The sequence below is a fragment of the Ceratotherium simum genome, chromosome 15, assembly GCF_057802395.1.
Source record: "Ceratotherium simum simum isolate JZ-2026a chromosome 15, ASM5780239v1, whole genome shotgun sequence".
NCBI lineage: Eukaryota > Metazoa > Chordata > Mammalia > Perissodactyla > Rhinocerotidae > Ceratotherium > Ceratotherium simum.
In genome coordinates, this window is record NC_141914.1 from 52,239,690 (window position 1) to 52,261,776 (window position 22,087).

The window sequence follows — 22,087 nt, forward strand, 5'->3', positions numbered from 1 at the left end:
TAAGGTGGATTTCTTTCATCAATAGCTGTTATGAAAATACATTGTTTTAACCCTCAGCTTTATTTACTAAAATAGAACATATGAATTTCATTTCACAGTACCTTTATAATTTTTCTTAGTCTCTTTTTTTATATTTATCAGGAATTACTTTAAAGTATTTGATCAAGAGTGAAATTAGCCAGGTTTTCCTGAAAACAATTTTTGTCTTTTTCAGAGTGAAAGTTACTGGATCTCTTTGGCATTCAGATATCTTATCTCTAAGATAGAAGTCTGGGCTAGATTATTCCTTAGATTCCTCCAAGATCTGATTCTATGATATAGAAAACTGTATTTTCACAAAAGCAACAAAGCATAATTTTTTTTCAATAAAAAACATGCAAGTTACGAACTCATTTTTATTAAACTGGATATCAATCAAACGTGGCAAGAATTCCATTTTGTCTGCTTTCCCATGCTGCATCTGTGCCCTTCCAGCACCCAGGTGTAGTTGGTTTCAGTTGCTGTGATCCTCCTCACACGTGGGACATCGCCTCATGTGCATCTCAGGGGTGGTCACAGTGGGCCAGAACTGTGCTACTCAAGGAGAGCGACCCAGACCCCTGGCCTGGAATCCCATTACAAAGGAGGGTATAGGGAGAAGCAGTCACTCACCAGCCTTGCCTCAGACTCTATGACAGTATCGTGAGACTGTATTATGATATAACAGTATCATGAAATCCTCCCATGTAGACACCTTTTTTTTAATTGATGTTTTAACAGTTTTTAACATTGTGAAATTTTGAGTTGTACATTTTTGTGTGTCCATCACCATAGATATGTCTCCCTTCACCCCTCTGCTCACCCCCCACCCCCCACCCCCCTTGCCCCTGGTAACCACAATACAGTTTTCTCTGTCCATGTGTTGGTTTATATTCCACATATGAGTGAGATCATACAGTGTTTGTCTTTCTCTTTCTGGCTTACTTCACTTAACATAATACCCTCCAGCCCATCCATGTTGTTGAAAATGGGACAATTTTGTCTTTTTTTATGGCTGAGTAGTATTCCATTGTATATATATACCACATTTTCTTGATCCAATCGTCAGTCGAGGGACACTTAGGTTGCTTCCACTTCTTGGCTATAGTGAATAATGCTGCAATGAACATAGGGGTGCATAAGCCTCTTTGGATTGTTGATTTCAGGTTCATTGGATAGATTCCCAGTAGTGGGATGGCTGGATCATAGGGCATCTCTATTTTTAATTCTTTGAGAAATCTCCATACTGTTTTCCATAGAGGCTGCACCAGTTTGCATTCCCACCAGCTGTGTATGAGGGTTCCTGTTTCTCCACATCCTCTCCAACATTTGTTGTTTTTTGTCTTGGTGATTATAGCCATTCTAACGGGCATGAGGTGATATCTTAGTGTTGTTTTGATTTGCATTTCCCTGATGATTAATGATGTTGAATATCTTTTCATGTGCCTATTGGCCATCTGTATATCTTCTTTGGAGAAGTGTGTAGACGCCTTTTTAAGAAGTGCCATCGTAAGGACAAAAATATACATGGGATATTTTGAGGTGTCATAGATGCCTTTAGGAATCTGATGAAAATAATAGGCCCTTGCCCCCAGAATAATGACTTGCATTCCAAAAATCTGCAGACAAATTCAGGGGCTCAAACTGAGGCCCACTGAGGCCAAGATCCCCAGTTTTACTGGGGTCACATTGTATCAGCAGTCCACGCAAACCTTTATGGGGAGCCAAGTGGCCTGAACACACATACTTTCTGCCTCTCTAGCCAGCTCTTATGGACCCCTTCTCTTCCACCACTTCGTGCAACTTTCTCATTCTGGCAGAGGCTGACTAGTAATTGCTGGCCATGTATCACCACAAGTGCACAGCCCTTAGGGAGGGGATGCTTGCTTGAATGAAGTCATCTGAAACTCTGTGTGTGTCTGGGAGTGCAAGGAGCTTACTTTACTGTAGCTGTGATTAAGAGAAAGTGCAAAAAGTACCAGAGGCTCTTATTCAAAAAGTCACACTACCCCAGGCCTATGACTAGAATGGGGCAAAAGAAGGAAAAGAAGGTAAGGAGGGAGGAAGAAATGGAGGCAATTAATCTCAAGTGTTCCAAAGTAGTGGAATCATAAAATTCCGTAACTCCATCCTCTCTTCTGTGACTCTACCATGGGTCTCGATGAATTTCTGTATGTTACAATTGCCTGGTAAGCATCAACCACCATTCTCAATCTCCCGCCAGGCAAAAATCCCAAAGGGAAAGTGACCTAATTTGATTTTCCTGTTTTTAAAAATACCTGACCTTTCCTACAATATAAGTCAAAATACAAATCAACATGAAACTCAGTTCTCTACAGTAAACCTTTTCTTTCAAAACAAGTAAGCAAACAAACAGTTCTTGTCCTCAAACTTGCAATGTTTGTATTTAAATACAAAGTGCTTAAATTCTTCTTGAGCTCATTTTAACAAGACTGCTGTAATCATGCCAACTGAGATTCTTTTTTTTTTTTGAGGAAGATTGGCCCTGAGCTAACATCTGTTGCCAATCTTCCTCTTTTTTTCCCCCTTTTTTCTCCCCAAAGCTCCAGTAGACAGTTGCATGTCATAATTGTCCATCCTTCTAGTTGCTCTATGTGGGATGCTACCCCAGCATGGCTTGATGAGCAGTGCATAGGTCCGTGCCCAGGGTCCGAACGGGTGAACCCTGGGCCGCCAAAGAGGAGCACGCGAACCCAACCGCTATGCCACCAGGCTAGCTCCTCAACTGAGATTCTTAAGACCATTCTTTGAAACCAAACATTCCACGTCGGCATGTAGAAAGACATCAAAATTTCCACAAAGGTCAAGTGCTGGGTTGTCAGTCCAGCACTTGTGGAGAATGACATCCTAGGGCTTAATGTTTTAAATTGATTGCAATCATGAAATCCATGTTTCTCATTAGCTTGGTTTGATCCTCATATATATATATATATATACACACACATATGTAATTTAATTTTTACACTATGTTGAAATTCTGCACAAGGAGAAGATCATCACGTGTAGCTGTAAGTATGCTATTGCCATAGCGTCCATGTCTTTGTACAATAAGAATTGGCTTTTAAGAAACAGAAACAGAAAAGATAAACCATAATATCCTTATCCAACTTCACTTTTGACCTGATATCATTAAAACCAAAATCGTAAAATTCAAAGGCACTGGTGGTGAGGAATAAGGAAAGAGCTTAAAGATTTTACTAAGAAATAGCTAAAAACTGCCAGAGTTTAGGAAATTAATTATATCTGTAAATATAATTTAGTTGGTTACTAGAGTGTTTATTTTGCCTTATCACAAAGACCAGATATCACAGATTTATATAAATCACTACTTTGCAAAATATTTTTATATCAGACACAAAAATTCATCAGCTCAACCTTTACTGATAAATACCACATCTGCATGTATCGATAATCCTGCTGCTCGTAAATAAATACCTTGTGACTGAGAGAAGTTACAGTGGCAGTTTAAGGATATTATCAGCTGAAGACCTTATAAATTGGGGATGGGAATGGGAAAGAGATGCCTGTTGCTAAAATCAGTAATCCTGCAAAAAGAGGAGGATATTTGGATTACATAAATATGCATGCGCTGCTGTCCCGCCACTTGTGCCTTCTGTAGATACGATCATTACGACATCGAGTTCCCTGGATACTATAGGGTAACTTCTATCTGTATCTTCACTTGACTTTGGAAAAGTTCTTTTTTTTTTGCTCTCAGAACCTCCATTTTTCTCATATAAAACTCAGATCTACAATTAGGAGATCTTTACCTGTTTCCCTTGGCCTTCTCTCACTTCCTATAAGACATGTTAAGAAAAAGAAAGGAGTATATGTCATGAAATTAGGTGAAATTTGCTGATTTCTATTCCAAATTTTGTAATTACAGAATACTTATAAAATGCTAATAATTTTGAGTAGATGGACTAGTTAACAAGCCCTATATAAATTAAATCAGCAATTAAACTGTGCTGTACAAGGTGCCACTTTTTCAATATAATAAATATTTTTACAAGAGACTTGGAGATGGAATTAGAATGTGCTTGATGCTATTTGAGGATCATCATTCAATGAAAAAACTTTTACATACATTACTTTGTTTAAAACAAAAAAGCCTTTATAAATCATACAGGGAGCACAATATTTTTCAAGTTTATTCTATTTTTTCCTGTGCATATACTCATTTTAGGAAATTTATAAAATTCAGAAACATACAACAAAGACTTAAAATAATAATACTACCACCCAAAACTGATATTTAAAAACATTCTGTATACAGTAAGTATATAGTAACCTCAGATTTAATGAGTGTAATTTTAACTATTCTTGAGCAACCCTAAACTCTTCGGCACACAATCTGTCATATTTTTTGCTGTTATAATCATGAGTCCAGTTCTGAGTCTGGTCTGAAAGGAGTGAACACTGTAGCTAGTGATTGTAACAGCTCTGTGGCTCTGTGCTGTACGTGTTGTATATAAGCAATAACTAACAAATTTATACTCTACTGCATATGGCAGAAATGATATGCTATGTAAATATTCACATATTTAGATATTCAAATTTTGCTTGTGAATGTTGATTTCTATATTTCCTTCCCCAACTTTTTTGTCTTTAGTTTTTTCATAGCAAAATATCTTTTTATTCTACCGGATAGAATTGTACTTGAAAACTGTCAGCCTTTACAGATATTTTTACAATAGAATAACCTTTCCTTCCTGCCTCTTCATGGGCAGGTCGATTTTCATTGAAAACAGCTTCAAGCTGGTTCTAATATTTACTCACTTATGCAGGTGCGTTCATCAGCATGGAGGCTGTATCTCGTATCACACTTACAGTGGAAGGTGCCCAGAGTGTTAATACAGCGCTGCTGGCAGCCTCCATTCGCCACCGCACATTCATCGGCATCCAGAGGAGGACGACAGACGGCCAGATTACAATGTCATTCCAATGTCAGCTTTGGAGAAGTGGCACAAGATTTCTTTGATACACAGTATGTGTTATATTGCACAAAGGCGCCGTCTCTGTTGCCACAAATCTTTGCTTGTTTGATCCATTTTGCTCCACAGTGTAAACAAGAAAATGTAGATAGAAACTTTAGTGAGCTTTTTAAAGCCCAGCAACGATGAGCATAGGGATTGTCTCACAATTTTCTTTTCTTCATGTACTGGTAAATTAGACAGATCCGAGATATACATATTTCCTTCGGGAAGGAAAACTAGAGAAGAGAATAACAATGAGTTACTCTATCTGGAGCAGCATACACTAGTAGATAAGCACCTATTATCAGTCTGATGCTGCTGAATAAAGCCAAAAATAGAGTTAAGACCTTGAATCTCCCTCACATGTGCTATGGTGGACATCAGAGCAGAGATAGATAAATTCAAATAAAATCATGGTTTGGAGTTCTTAAAAATGTATCAATATATTTGTTCCATTGATTCAGCTTTTTCCTTTTCACTCAGGGTCCCATTTTCTGAAATACTTAACATGTTTATGCGAAAGGTTACTTTAATTTTAGAAAAAATGAAAAGCGGTCAAGACTCATGGTCATTTATGTGTTATGATCACTCATGGTCATGATAAATTAATATAATATTTACCTTCCTTTAAGAAAGGAAAATCAATTCATCTCTCAGAACCTATACTTTCTTGAACCCTATGTAATCAGTACTTATGTATCTAAAATCATGAAAAGCAGATATCCACAAAAGAACGGAAAGCTTTTCAGGTAATCAGTGGATGAAGGGCTTCTAAATTTTCTTGTGTGGGGAATTTTTTTACTTGAAATCTATGTCTTCTGGCAAGTTTCAAAGTAAAAATCAGGCAGAGAGGTCCATATTTAGCATGGGAAAGCACACGTCTCCTGCAGAGAACGTCCTTGACTTCCCATCCCCCAGTCCCAGATAGTATGACAAAGAATTTTGCGTATGAATACTCTTCACTAAAATATGTTACTGTAATAGACAATTAGCTTCACATTGAGTGAGATTAATTCCACAGGTATACTCAACATTGAGAAGGAATATGATTGCAATGCCTCATCATAGGACCTTTTCATGCCAAAACTGCATGATCTGTAATGAATGTCTTGTACTGTAGTAAAAACTAGAAGATTTGACTAGAGCGAAGCAAAAGAGTTTTATTTTACTTGGCATTGCTTGTTTTTTATGAAGAAAATAATACATATGAAGAATACATTAGGTCACAAAACAAGTCACACATTTAAAATTACTAGGTCACTAGACCATACACATTTTACACAATGTAGTATTTTCCTTCTAAAATTAGATGGTCTGGAGTAATTTTTGATATTTTTATAGGAATCTTATTTTAGAGATAAGAACCACTGACTTTTCAAAGTTTCAGAATTTTTATGAAATTTTGTCTGTGATAAACAAACCTCCAAGTCTTTTTCATGTAAGTTAATATCAAATCAGAATTCTCCATTGGTTACTTGTATTTTACGCAGGGCTTTAATATTTATGCTGGCAAAATTTTTATCTTTCTAGCTTAAGGATATTATTCCATAGGGTTGAGATATAATTTTGAATCTTCATTCTGTCAACCTCTGAATTAGATATCCTTCCCAGGTCTTTTACTTCAGACATACAAACAGAACTCTTAATTCCCAAGAGTAATATATTTTAGATGATAAAATATCAAAAATTGCTATCATCAAAAATTATTATAATATACCATATATATGTATTTAAATACATTCAAAATGTCTTAAAGGATGTGCACAGATAAAAATGATTACTTCTGAGGAAGGAAGAAAGGTATCTAGACTGGGAGGAGTACAGGATGTGTGTGGGAGGGGTACTGGACAAAGAGATTTTATCCATATCTATAATGTTCTAATTATTTACAAGAAAAAGTTATTCAGGTATTACTTGTGCAATAAAAAGTAATTTTAAAGAAAGAAGTATAAGATGATCATCTCCCTTTGCCCCTACCCATCAAGCTTCAATAATTTCTGACAAAAGAAACGAAGTTAGTGTAAAAAAAGATAAGTATTGGGTTTATTCCAAAGATAAGAGCGGACATCAATTTTGAGAATGAGTCTCCTTTCAGTATATTTTACTGTGTTCATATTCTTAATCTGCTCCAGAACTATAATTAAATTATTATAATGTTTTAGAAACACACACGCAAACAAAAGTAAACCAAACTTCCTCTGTACTTGGAGTTAGATAGTGTTGGGAAAAATATCTTAGTGTTGAAACTCATTAGCCTGTCACCTTGCCTTTCTGAGACTCAGTTTCCTCATATATAAAATGGGATAATAATGACTGCCATATGTACTATGCTATGACTTCTTTTTCCTTCCCTATTCATGCATAACATTTTAAAATAGATTGCTAATGACTGAGACTATATGTAGAAATTAAACAACAGGTAATTTTGTTACACCAAAGAGTGGAGCTAACAGTGTAAGACCATAAAGTGAGAGTGCATGACAGAAGCAGTGAGCCACAGGGGAATTCAGGGGAGGGAAAATCCACTTGGGCTAGAGTGATAAGGGACTGTTTGAGGTAAAAACTGAGCATTGAGTGCGTGGAGAAGAGGGTGGGTAATCTAGAGGTGCTGTGGTTTGAATGTGCATAGTGTCAGAGATTCAGCATTGAGATCTGTCAGGCTAGAGAATAAGGTTGGCCAAAGGAAATAAAGTTGAAAAACAAGTCTAAACTCTCCTTTTAATTAATTTGGATAGCAAGTGTTCCTCTTCTTGATTTACAATACACTACCCTTCTGCGCAGGTTGAGACATAACAGACTGTGTTCACACAGTAGCTAAGCAAACTTATTAACAGTCAAAAAAATCAATCGTTTATAGAGTGGTACCAAATACCAAGTAATTGGTTTGACTTCCTTTTCGTTTTTGCCTTTTCAGAATACACTGAATTTACTGATTGTTTGGACACCGTATAACTGAGAGGTCGCATATCTGGCAGCACATTAGAATCACTTGGTGGGCATTTAAAAATACCCATGCCTTGGTTCTGCCCTTAAAGAGTCTGATTTAATTGGTCTGGTGGGACTCACACACTTTAAAACCACCCTAAGTGATCCTATTGTGTAGCCAGAGTTGAGACCCCCTGATGGAGGTAATGCTCTAATCACCTAAGGATCCTGTTAAAATGCAGACGCTGATTCAGGAAATCTGGAGCTGGGGGGCCAAGATTCTGCATTTCTAACTAGATTCAAGGCAATTATGATGCCTGTGGACCATACTCTGTGTAGCAAGAGTGTAGGTAGTCCTCTGTTCAACCACAAATGACATGGGTCACAAATGTCATAATTTGGCTCAACTTCTTAGTTGTTTGACCAAAGTAGACCAATTCAGTCCAAATGGATAAATCAACACTTTGACCAAAATACTATATATGTATTTAGTTATTTAACAAAACCTGAAAATAAATCACCAATATTTCCCACAAAATTCACCCAATAATAGTTAATAATGTTAAGACAATTTTAGCACTTGCTTCTGTAAAACATGAAGGACACTGGAGTGCTTTTCTGATGGAATACCTCTGATAAAGGATAAAACCGGGTTAAATTGCCATGATATTAGACACTCAAGCTGCAGCTGTCACAAGTGATTTTCTTTTCCATCAAGATTCTGCCCAACAGAATCAAAAACCAGAAATGTCAATATTACATTAAAATGTTATTATCAAGTATACTTCATGTGAAGAAACTATTTCTCCAAAAATTCTCCGAGTTATATCTTCATGTTAGATGCTTACAAAAAGCCCTGTCTTAGAATTGAAGCTGTAGGACACTGCTGGGAATAATGATAGAGTGATTAGAATTTTTCAGCATTATTGCTGTGATATGGACCAAGGATTTCATGATTTTTATACTATAAAAGAATGTCAAAAGAATCAACTATTTCTGCTATTTTTTTCTTTTTAATGTCCTTTCTCTAAATATTTCTGCCGTATTTATCCCCAGAACTATTTCCCCAGATGGTGACAGAATATAATAGCTCAAAAGAATTCACATTATTATTAAATATATTTTGCACATAAAAGCTCCTTGAGACAACAATGATCCACTTTTGTTTCCAAACAACCAAAATTGTTTCATATTATTTTTCTTAGACTGTGCAATCAGAGTAAGACAAATTATTTTTCCATTTGCCTTCTAATATACTGTTCTCAGAAACCTGTCTATTGGAAATAAGCGTTCCTAGGTTGCTTTACGTTGGAGATTACATTGTAGAAGTGTTAGGTTTGGAGAAAATATGGAAGGGTATAGTGATGATTTCACTAGATTTTCCATGTGGCTTTATTTTCACTCTGTTCTACTATGCTACTTTCACTTTGATATACTACAGTATATCAAAACTTCTGACTTTTCACTTGTAATTCTGTACTGTCTGGTTGAACGAACTCCTTAAGGTCCAAGATCCCATTGTATTAAGCATTTTCTGGCATAGATCCAATATCCCATAAATGTTCTATGAATGAATGAATGAATGTGTGGTTTGAGAGTCATCCACAACATTCAGTCTTCTTATCTACCCATATTCATCAATGGGATTTCTTAGACACGGGCTCTGATCCCACTTACGCTCTCTTCATCCTTGTGGAAGACTCTTGATGTTTATTTTTGTCCATTAATAAGTAGCTTTAAAACTCCAGGGCACAGAATAATTTCTAAGTTTGCTAATGAACACATTTGAAGTGTGTCTGTAGTGAATATTCACTTATGTCCTGCTTGGGATTCTCCCATTTATCTCCTTCACTCATACTAAACAACTCTAACATTTTCCTTTGGGGAATTTTATCTCTTTCATTTTAGAGAAGTCATGTAGTTTATTTGGGATTGAGGAAAACCACTTCTCTCTCAAATCCGAGATGGACTCTACTTGGTATAATCTTACCTCCATTTGCCACAGAGATTGGACCAGGTAATCTCTTTATTAGCATATGGCCTTCTCAGGAATGAATGAATTAGTTCAGATGTGATCCAATCAACACGAAGCTCAACATATAGGTTGGGAAATCCTGGGACATAGATGCCTTCTCGCTTTGGAAATTGTAATCTATGAATGTGAGCCATTCTGCTCCCAAGAATGAAGCTACGCTAAAGATAATGCCAACAAATAGGACAGAATTGAAGGACTCATAGAGAACAGCAGTTGGAGCCCTGATTTAACTGCGCCAGAAGTCCTCCCTACCTCTAGACTTCTCAGTTAAATGATCCAATAACCCCCTCTTATTGTTGAAGTATTTTGAGTTGCACAATTCTATTGCTTGTAAACAAAATCATCCTAACTGATACATGCATACTATAAAGTCATGGTGCGGGGGAAGTCACCAAGTGCAGCTCAAACTCAGCATACACTTTTCAAAAAGATTTATTATCCTCTAATCAGTAAAATGTTTTAATCTATATTTCATCAAGGATCAGGAAAAGTCATTTAGCTCTTCTTATAGCATTTATTGGAGAAATTATATTCCATTAAAATTCTAATAAATTTGGATATTTGTCACAGTTGTGGTTCATTTTTATTACAAATATTAAGGGTTTATCAAACTGCTTGTGCAAAGTCGTGGTACATCTGACGGTGCCAGAGAGGTTGAAGACGCCTTCTTAACGGGTTACTCACAATCCCCCAAAGAATGATATTTCCCTAGCTTTTTCCCCAACCTCTGGCCTCTGCTTTATCTTTTTGTTCCTTTCTTGGTAGCTACAACCTCTGGTAGCTTGAAGTTCAGTTAGTAGGAAATGAATTCATGCTAGTAAATTTGTGGATACTATTTTTCCTTACCTTCTGCCCTTGATATAAATTTAAAAAAAAAATTTCCAGTTTTGTAGCCCAGATATTCACCCAACGATAAAGGTGGCCTTTCTCAGCAAAAACCACCTAGTTCATAAGGAGGCAAACAGGATATGATGTATATTTTGAAAAGAATGACAGTACAAGGAACAAAGCTCAAAAGACTTGTTATCTTGTATTCAGGATTGGAAAGTATATGCTTTCATAGAAAATGGAATTTGGTCTGTGTAGAGGAAGGATTAAAGTGAAAAAAGATTATGCTAGAGATGTGGCTGGGGCCTGATCATGGAGGGTCTTTTTCGCCATAAAGAATCATGGCTTTACTTTATAGACAAGGGGCACCAACCAGCAGGGCGAAGAATAGATTAAAGGAGTAGGAGACTGAGGCAGAGACACCAGTAATAACTATTACCAAAATCCAGATGAAAGATGATGAGGACTGACCTAAGATAGTAGCAGTGGAAATAGAGAGATGTGGGCAGATAGAAAAGAGGTTAAGGAGAGAAAATCAATATGACTTGGTTATTAACTGGATGTGACAGAGAAGAAAGAGTCAAGGTTAACTGCCTTGATCAATTTTATGGATGGTTGTGGCATTCACCAAAATAGCACAGGAGGAGGAACATTTGATAATTAGAATAATAGTTCAGTTTTGGACATAAATGACGAGCAAGTGAGATGGGAAGTTGGGGATATCTAGTAGGCAACTGAGTATGAGAACTAAAATCAGGAGAAAAATATAGGCTGATTTTTCAGCTACCATCTGTCTAGCTGCACAAGCCTAAAAATTAGGAGTCATCCTTGACACTTTCCTCTCCTGCACACATATCTGATCTAATACCAAATTTTACTGTATCCGACTTATCTCCTAAAACATCTCAAATCTGTCCACTTCTCATCTCCACTGACACCACTCAAACCCAAATTGCATGGATGGTTGTAATAGCCTACTAACGCTCCCTCCACATCCACTATTGGATCTTCTAATATCTTCATGTTGTACCACAGTGAGGTTTAAAAAATAAAAATTTGATGAAATCACCCACTCCCTCACTCCTATCACAGTTTTTTTTACCCTTCAATCACTTCTCATTGCTTCCAGGATTAGACTGAACATCAACATGGTCTACACGTCCCTGCATGGTCTGTTCTCTGCTTCCTTCTCTAAATTCAATTTTGCTAATTCTTTTTACCTTACTGTGTTTTAGCAGCATTGATCTTCTTTAGGTTCCTTGAAGACTTTGTCCTCCCTTTTATTTCCTTCTCCCCTCCTTTTCCTAGTAAGTATTTATGCATCCTCTAGTGTCCACCCAAGCACCACTACCTCAGGGAGAGCTGTATTTTTTCTTCAAGTCCAGGTCAGATTTATGTGTTCCACTTTCTTAGGACTATCTTCCTTTCCTTTGGAGCAACTAATTCATCTATAGTTCTAGATTTCATATGTGTGATTATTTGCTTGATATCTGTGTTCCCAATTAGTGACTAAGTCTCACGAGAGCAAAATCCCTGTCAGTTTTTACTCATAACAGTAATCCCAACGTTTGGCACACAGAAGATGCTCTATAAATATCTAGTAAATAAGTAAATTATTGAGGTACAGAGTATTGGGCATCTCCATATAGATAGTAACTCAAGCCACAAGAGTAAGTGATATCACCAAGCAAAAGCATGTAGATTAAGGAGAGAAAGGAATCTAATACTGGACCCTGAGGAATATCAACATTTAGGGCAGGCTGAGGTAGGACACACAAAGCTGAGCAAGAAGGCCATACAGAGAAATACGAGGTAAACTGGGAGAGTCTGGAAACATGGAAGCTGAGGGAGGGTGAGTTTCAAGAAGGAATAAGTAGTCAACACAGGGAAGCCAAGTAGGAACTGGACAGTGGCCGCTGGATTTAGCAAGAAGAATTTCACTGATGACACTGACGAGGAGGAGGATGCCAATAATAACAATCCATTTCACAATTATTGGACATTTACTGTGTGCCATGCACTGGTCTAAACTATTTACCTAAGTTAACATATTTAATACTTAAAGCAGCCCTGTGAAGCAGATACTGTTATTACCCCTACCTACAAAGGGGAAAGCTGAGACACAAAAACCTGTTTCCATGGAGCAGCTGAGATTGATCCCAGATTGCAGTGGGTTGGGTTAAAAAAGAGGTGCAAGACAAAGAAAGGAAGACAGGGCGTTAAGACATGTATTGTAGTAAGTTTGACTGTTAAGGAGAGGAGGTTGTAATTGGACAGGAGAGTGTGGTAGAGGGAAAGGGTTTTTAAGATGGACAAGGCTTAGATATTTTAAGGTGTTCAAGTTTAAATATTGATAGGAAGGGGCCAATGGAGAGGGTTGATTTAAAGATGCAAGAGAAAGAGGGAATTCTAAAATTATTGAGAAGCTCAGATCATATTAGTGCATTCCAAGAGAAGGTAGATGGTGAGAGAAAACTTCCATCATGGGCCCAGAGCATCACTACACGTTTTTGCTGGGTATGCCAAGAAGGCAGGGCCCTGATCATTCTTTACCCAAACTAGCTGCCAGGGCTGTGTTTGCACAGAAAGATGAGTTAATGTCTTCCCCGAGAAAAGGAGCAGGCTTGTTTCCACTAACTATAAAAGTGGTGGATTCCCCAAGCTCAGTGTTTCCCTTGTACAATGCATCCAGTTGCACATGCAGGCATCCATAACGAGCCCTATGTGTCACTGCTGTGGGATTTGGGGGACATGGGGAATTGACACAAACAAATGAAGCTCTGGCTACCGCTTTTGCCATGAGTAATAAAGTCCTTTGTTTCTGACCCAGGAGTCTCATGTCTCCGTCAGCATCCATGAAACAGTAACAGGGTAACTTGTTAGTGTAAAAGTAGGGTAAAAATCACAGACCCTGCACGGTTTTTGATAGTTGACAGAATAGAAATCACACACACAATCGTCTATTTACTCTGGGTTGGAGAGAACATGTCCAATGCAGAGTGGAAGAACCTGAAGAGCCACAGAGGATAGTCCCATCTTCTCCCTGGTTCCCCTGTGCCCGTTGATTGCTAATAGCCTTGAAATTACTAGTAAAGCATGATACAGGGTAGATCTCTTATTTGCCCAAGCCTGATTTGACAAGCTGATCTTTTGTGTTAGCTCAGAAGGAAGGAAGGAAAAGATATCATGCCAGTGTGCCTTCATGTGACTTTAAAGAACAGCAAGCACACAAATAACCAAAGCAGGCAACCATCAATTTCACTACATTGTTAGCTCCTTGAGGGCAGAGACAGTATGTGTTTTTCTTATCACTGTGTTTCCAGTACCTAAGTTGGTACCTGGCCCATAGTATATGCACAATAAATATTTGTTGAAAAATTGAAAAAACAGTGAAAAAATGAGGAATGGATAGTTGAATTTGCAGAGGAAAAGGGTTCAGCAAGAAAGAGGAGTGAGAGAAGGTGGAAAAGAACAGGACAGTGCAGAATCCTGGTACCCAAGGAGGACAGTCTTTTTAAAAGACAGTGAACAACAATATCAATGCTGCTGAAAACCAAATAAAATGGGGACTGAAAATAATCTGGTAGATTTGGAAATTATAAGGTCTTTCTGCTACAGTGCAGAATGTGGATAGCAAGTTAGCCTTTTGGGGATGTCTATTTCTTTAAGTTTTTTTCCAAGCCCAGAATAACCTACTCTTTCTTCCTTATTGCAAACAGAGCTGCCAAGGTCATGCTTTCATGGATCTATTATATTGCTGCCTCATCTATAACATGACCCCATATCATCCCCGAGGACCAGTGTGACAAGACTCTGGTAGATTTGATACAATATTGTCAGCACAGTCTGTCTGTGTGAGGAGCAGCAAGCTCCCTGACAAGCACATAAAGCATGCACGCAGAGCTTACTACAAACACCAATTTGGCAGATACTAATGATATGCAAAATTATTTTTTTACTCCATAGGATCAGGCACCAATGGCAAAGGAAGGTGGGGGAGCCAGTAAAACTGAGCCTGAGCAAAAAATTCATGCGGTTGGTTTTGCTCAGCTAATTTTCTCTACATCAAGTTCAAATCACAGTCCAAATACATTGATTCTCTTCCAGTTTTTTATTTTTATTTTTTTTGGTGAGGAAGATTAGCTCTGAGCTAACATCTGTTGCCAATCCTCCTGTTTTTGCTGAGGAAGACTGGCCCTGGGCTAACATCCATGCCCATCTTCCTCTACTTTATGTGGGATGCCACCACAGCATGGCTTGACAAGCGGTGCATCTGTCCGCACCCAGGATCTGAACTCTGAACCTTGGGCCACCGAAGCGGAGCGTGTGAACTTAACCACTACGCCACTGGGCTGGCCCCCTCTTCCAGTTTTTAAGGAAGAGCCAAACCCTCCATGGGCTAAGAGCTACAGATGTTTTTTCCAGGGGTGGATAAGGCATTCACCCTGGGCATTTGGTTAGAGAAACAGAAACCTTGAACCAGTCACAGTTCACTCCATAGGAGAGTGCACTGTATCATCCTCTGAGAGATTTTAATCTTTTGGACAGTGACTGCTTCTGCTTCTCCTCTTTCCCTAACAACAAAGTTTCTAACAAAACTCTCGAATTTCGATGGTGCTTAGTAAGTGTTTCCTAAATGAATGGTGAATGGAGGCACATATAGAGAGGGACAAGAGGGGCCACAAGGATGGGAGGACCAACATAGGGCTTGGAAATAGGAGGCAGATAATGAATAATGGTAGTCTGGCCAACTGCCTGCTTGATTTAGATAATTGGGTTGATTTAGAAATTACTCAAAGACCCTTTTGAAGATTGTTGAATACCTAACTCTAAGGCTCTCAAATGGGGAGGGGTACCTAGAACTTTGGATATGCTAGAGGTCACCGCTCAAAAGGTGCATCTTTTCCCAGGTGCTGTGATATAGGACAGAGTACATACTGGGGTTCTTTTGATAGATAGATAGATAGATAGATAGATAGATAGATAGATAGATAGATAGATAGATAGATAGACTCCACGCCCAACTGATGATTGATTCCCATTGATTATACGAGTCAATAGGAAAGCTCTCCTGGGAAAGTGAAAGTGAGGCTAGCATTCTCATCTCAGGGTGGCTTGTTTTGATTAGCTTTATTTCCACTTATCAGATTCAAGGGAAGAATAAGATTTCTTACGGAAGTGAGAGAGGGAGAGAGAGACAAGTTGGGGCAGCCAGCAGAGAAACTAGGAGTGTGGCTGAGATGGGGCTTGGACAGCTCAAGGTCACTGGGCAGCTGGGGGAGCAGGATGAGGATCCAGGAGGTAGGAATTAAGACTCAGAAAAGGAGCTCAGAAACCAACCTCTCTCCTTTCCATTACCTCTTATTAACTCTATCCCCTTTTAGTTGACTTCCTCTCCACATCTCAAACTAAATGGTCAAAATTGCTAAAATGAATTGGCTTTTTTATAACATCAGAAACCTCACAATTTATACCATGCGTTGGAGTTTGCTAGAAACTGTAACAATGATGAATTGATATTCTGACTTTGGAGGGCTCTAGGAATGATTTTATCTGCACAGAACTTTCTTCCTCCTCTCTTTTTCCTGATTACAGAGCTCCTCTCTTGTGGGCTGGGATAGAGTGAGGGTTGTGGTCACCCCTCTGCCCCATGATCACCACCAAACCATAGGGTGGGCACAGGACCCTGGCTGAGACAACCTGAGAACTCCATCTCCACAGCCACACAGTTAGATCAAGGAAGGGCAAGTGACCCAAGCCGGATGAAACAGAATCTTACCAAGGACTTTTGCTCAAGCCACTAGGAAAGAAGCACTATCTTTTCTGTAGGATGCTTAAATTTGCTCATTATTTATATGAGGAAGGCTTGAGTTTGCTTTATATTTTTGCAAATAGAGTTAAATTGTGTGTCACTTCTAAGTCACCTCTATTTCTTTTCTAGTAAAAATTTTTGTTAATATGCCAGCAATAACTGATTTATCCAATTGTAGAATTTGAAAGGACCTTAAAAGATAAACTAGTCCAAACTTCTACACATGTAGGAGTCCCTTCTTCAACATTTTTAACAAATGGCTATTCAGACTCTGATGACACATTTCCAACTGTACAGAGCTCACTGTTTTATCCTTCTAATGTCCTCCTCCTCCTCCTCCTTCTTTTTCTCCTCCCCCTTGTCATTTTTTATTTATGTAACATAATATTAGAAAACATTTGGAAGGGAAAAAATCAGTAATTATGCATTTTTTCCATCAGAGAAAGTTATTTTAAAAGATAAAACATATTATAAACAAAATTGTACAAATAAAACAATGTAACATTTTGCTACTTTATTTATTTAGTAAAATTGGTAACTTTCTTTAATTTGCTTTATTGCTTTTGAGAATAAACATTTTATGTTTGTTTGTAAGTTATACTTCTTTTTTGGCAAAATATCTATTTATGTTTTTCACCCATTATTAACTTACATTCTCTTAGTCTCTCTCTGCCCCTTTCCTTGTCTGATGTTTACCAAAACAAGTACTATTTATCATAAAGTATCACATGAAAAAAAGAACCTTTTAAAAAAATTTTTTTTCTCTTTGCTAACAGCTTTCAATCAAACTTTCAAGAAAGATCAATTTAATTTAAAGTGCACCTCTAGACTATCCAGGATTTAAGCATTTAATTAGAAATCCATTAAAATAATTGTATTCCCTTTTAATGTAGTCACTTAACCTGTAGTTAAATGTGATTTCTATTATTATGAAATAGCTCATATATAATCTGATGTTATTTGCTTAAAATTATCTCAGAAATGTTAGCACTTGTAAATTAAGTATAAATGTGCTGAATTCAAACCCTAAAGTTACTGTTCACAAAAATTGGTGCACTGATTACATTTAAAAGCCCCAAGTAGAACAAAACAATATTCCCCTTTCTCATTTCTTTCCTTAATCGCAGCCAAATAAACTAGAACTGGGAGACTATAATTTAGGGATCTTTCCTTTTCACAATTTTAGAATCATCTAAAAAGACTTTTTTCCCCAGAACTTATTTCCTAGGGAATTACTTATTGATGACTTGATATATCGTATGTATAGCAAAGCAAATGAATAAAATTGAACATAAAAAAAAAAAAAAACAGTGATGTGGCCTATGACTGGCCTTTGTCTCTAGACCAAAGCATTGAACCTTTTTGTTTTTTCAAAGTTTCAACACCTAAGACCTAGACTATTTCCCAATCCGACTCCACACTTCCATTTGCTTATTACCCCACTTCTCTTGACTACTTCTCTTTCCTTGCACTGTGGGTCCAGACTCTCTCTAACAAATCCTCATTCCTCAAGACTTCCTGTACCTCTCTCCATCCAACCAGGATATCATGCTGTCCCCAATGGCTCTCCAGAATCCTTTTCCCTTCTTTCCATCTTGTGTCTGCTGTGCCAATTCTGAATGACACCCACCATCCGCCAGGGCCAACTTCTCCATTAGGCACAGTGCCTAGAATCCACAATACTTTTAGAGGCCCACATAAATGTTTTAATATCTTAACCTTTTAGGTTGAAGAAGATATTTTAATACATGATATTAAAATATTCATCTTTCTATCATTGCAATCATAAAATATACATTTCAATTTTTTTATGGATAAAAGAGCCCATTAAGGCAAAAATGCCTAGGGTCCATGAAAATCATAATGTTGCCCTGCCATCCACTTACTCCACTTTACCTCCAAAGACAGTAACCAGGATAGCACTACCGAAGGAATTCTCACAACTCATTCAGCTCATGTTGATTCCCTATTGGTTTCTATGGTGACTATTCTAAGCTCCTTATGACACACATACAAACACACACACACATTCAGAGACAGCTTCAAGGGCATGTGATTAGCACAATGGCACAGGGCTCTGGGCTCAGAAGGGCCCCATGCTTAGGGTTTAATGTTCTATGTTCACCCTCTTGAAATATCTAATAATTTTGGTATTTGTGTTTTGCAAGTGAAGTAAGTGAAGTCAGGTGGGACAATGGAGCAGGAACCAGGCACTCAGAGCCTCAGCTCACATTTCCCTCCCTACCATCCTCCTCTCTGGGATGGTTCTTCTAGGCTACCCAACATCCCTTTACCCAGTGACCACTGCTGTTCTTTGCTGCCCCCCTCTGTGGGGGCCTGAGCATGGGTTGGGAGAGGGTCAGGGTTTGGTAAAGAGTCTTCATGGTTTCTCGGTAGGTTATAGCAGCTGCTGGCCCCACTCCAGGCTGGCAGCACCACAGCACATTAGGAAGGTGACTTTGCAAGGGATCCCACTCAGCCCTGATCCAGTACAGAGCAAGCCCAAGTGCAGAGAACCCCTGGGGTTTGTCCATCCATTGTGGGTAGGTGTGTGAGCTGGCGGGAAGGAGAGATTGACTTTCCTGCCCCCAGCCAGGGCACTGTGTCATTGCTCAGGCACGCACGTGCTGAGTTGCAAGGCGGGACCACCAGGCACCTGTGCGTATTTGCATTTCCCCAATGTCCCCCATGCCCCAGGAGCTCAATAGCAAATAAAAAATGCCATGACAAGATGAGGAAGAGAGACCATTACAGAAAACTAGGAGTTTTATATGTCAGTACCTATAACAACACTTTTTTCCTGCTTTTGAACAAAGGCCACACTTTTTCATTTTGCACTGGACATTGGGAATTATGTAGGTTGCCATGCACATACTTCCCAGTTCCAAGAGCTGCTTCCCTCTGATCTTATTATGAACCTTGAGCTAGCCGATAAGAACTCCTTTGACTTTTCTCTTTCTATCACAAAATACCTCCTATTTCCACTCCTCTTTCTCTTTTTCCTGTGGGTTCTAAAGTCAATTCCTGTACTTCATTCCCTCAATCCAATTCCATTTCCATCCTTCATGCTTCATAACATCAGTTATTCCCTTCAGCTTAACTCTTCCTCTCACCTTTGCCATTGGTTATTTTTCCTTGTGTCTTCCATTTTGCAATTCCTCTCCCCACCATTCTGCTACCCCTCCAACTCCAAAAGCCAGTGGTCCAACAGTTACTGTCTCTGCTTCATTGTCACCCCCTCCTTTGGCAGTTAAGCGATCTCACTCATCAAACTGCTAAAACTGCCTGGTCAAAGGTTACCTGATGTTGCCTAATAGCCAAAGAAAACAGTATGTCATGGCCCTTTGGACTTTCTGTAGATGTCTCGGGTATTAACAACCTCTCTTAGTTCTCTCTCCTAGCTTGGATTCACTGTCCTGGCACTTTAATGACTCTCTCTCACTTCCCTGGCTACTTCTTCCCAGTCCTGGGCATTTTCTATTCTCCATCCTATCACTCGTCAATGGAAGTTTAACAGAATTCTCAGCAAAATCTTCACATGTCTGAAGTTGGCACATTCCATTTTCTAGGCCCATAAGTAATGCACACTTTTGAGGGTGGAGACTGGAATTCTCCATTGCGATTACCATTGCCTTTTTTTAAAAATAATTTCTTTGGTGTACTCTTTTATTTGTATTCTTTTATTTAAGGTGAAGTCCTTCAGGAATCCCAAAAACAGTGAGATAACTCAATGCAGATACTTTAGACCGAGATATGAAATGTACAAAGTAGATGTGTTGGCAAGACTGTACTTCTGCTATTCCATTAAAAATATATACACATCCCTTATGTCAAACAGTTTTATGACTTGACATCTGAAAGTTATTGGTTATTTGCTGAATGTTATTAGTATATAGGTAATTTCCAAAATTTTCAGTGTGTCCCTGATGCCTAGAGGATGGAGTGCAAACTCCTGACATCTGACGCCAGGTCAACTCTTCTCTAGCTGTGACCATGTTTTGAGAGATTCTGGGGATTCAATCAGAGACGTAAAAGAAACTTTCCACTCCAAACAAATGGACTGAAGGTATAATTTATTATATAGAGGAGAGTAAAGGTGATAGTCCACAAACAGATCCGAATAGGTCAAATAATAAGAGGGAAAAACACCAGCTCGATCGGAAAGGGAAACACCAGATCGACTGAGATAGCAGGAGATTTGAATAGGTCATATAATAAGAGGGATAAACATCAGATCAATTGGAAAGGGAAACACCAAATCGACTGAAGGGAAATGACACAAATCAACCGGAAAGAGAAACACCAGGTTGACCGAAAAGAAAACATATCACATTGGTTACTTAGAACATCCACGCCCCACTGCTGGGGAGAGTCCCTTCAATTGACATGGCTGGGTGGGAATCCAAACATCAGAGGTCCTGGGCAGGGCGTCCCCTCCACAGGCGAGACTCTCACCAGGCCTCAATTTCCAGAAGCTTATATAGCATCAGTAGTTTCCAGAGTGAGCAGCTACAGAGTCTGCAGAGCAAGCATTCAGTGTTCCCATACACAAATGGTTATCAGTGGCATACGTGCACTGAGCCTCCTGGCTATCATGCCAGCCCGGCAGTTGTGTACGTGCCTTGTTTTCCCTGGTTATCATCCCAGCCCGGCACAGATGGCCAGTCTGCCCGGAGCTACAATGCCCAAAGAACCTTGAAATGTTACAAATTGCAACTATCTCCATGGGAGAAAGGCCAGTTCCCACCACACAGAAAGCAGCTTTATATTTCTTTGTGTGCTGGTGGCTGTAGGTCAATGGAACGGCCAAACATGGCTATACTCATGTCAAGACAGACCCTCCTTTCTAGACTTACATCTCATTACTTTATTTTATGTACTCAAGGCCCTAACCAAGCTGTGGCACTCATTATTGTAAAGGCTTTTTGCTAACTTCATGCCCTGGCTTATTCCAATCCCTGAACCAGGAGTGATCTCTTTCCACAGGTTGAAATTCTACCAGCCTGCAGGTCCCAGCTGAAATTTCTCATCTTTCATAAAGACTTCCTTGGTTCCTCCAACTGCAAGTGATTTAGTTCCCAGGAAAACTCCTACAGCATCTTTTCTATCCTTCTCTCTTACAAACATTCCTTATAGTTATTTGTAAATGCTTTTGTATTCTCCTCCATTAAAATATAAGCTCATTAAGGGTAGGAAACACAGATAATTATTTTTATAGTTATCATTTGTATTAATCAATTATAAAGTAATTTAGCATTCATTTAATTCCTGTGATATCAGTGAAAAATATATTAGTCCCATTTGAGATATATTTTGAAACTGAAGCTGAGTTAGGTTAAGTAATTTGGCCAAAGTCTGACAGTATCTAATTGGCAAAGCCAGGATTCAAACCCACCGTTTTTGAAGCTAAATCTAGAGCTCTTTCTTCTTGATGCTATGCTGCCTACAATAATTTTTATGTGGTCTAAAGGT

The 22,087-nt window shown here is 38.6% G+C and overlaps 1 protein-coding gene across 1 annotated transcript in view; it reads right to left on the reverse strand.

Moving 5' to 3' along the window:
* LOC101390896 (uncharacterized) overlaps positions 1-22,087 on the reverse strand; it is a 584,743-nt gene that overhangs the window by 148,837 nt on the left and 413,819 nt on the right. Inside the window, 1 exon segment of the mRNA XM_087440065.1 lies at positions 4,819-4,943. Within this exon segment, the coding sequence (XP_087296191.1) occupies positions 4,819-4,943 (125 nt within the window).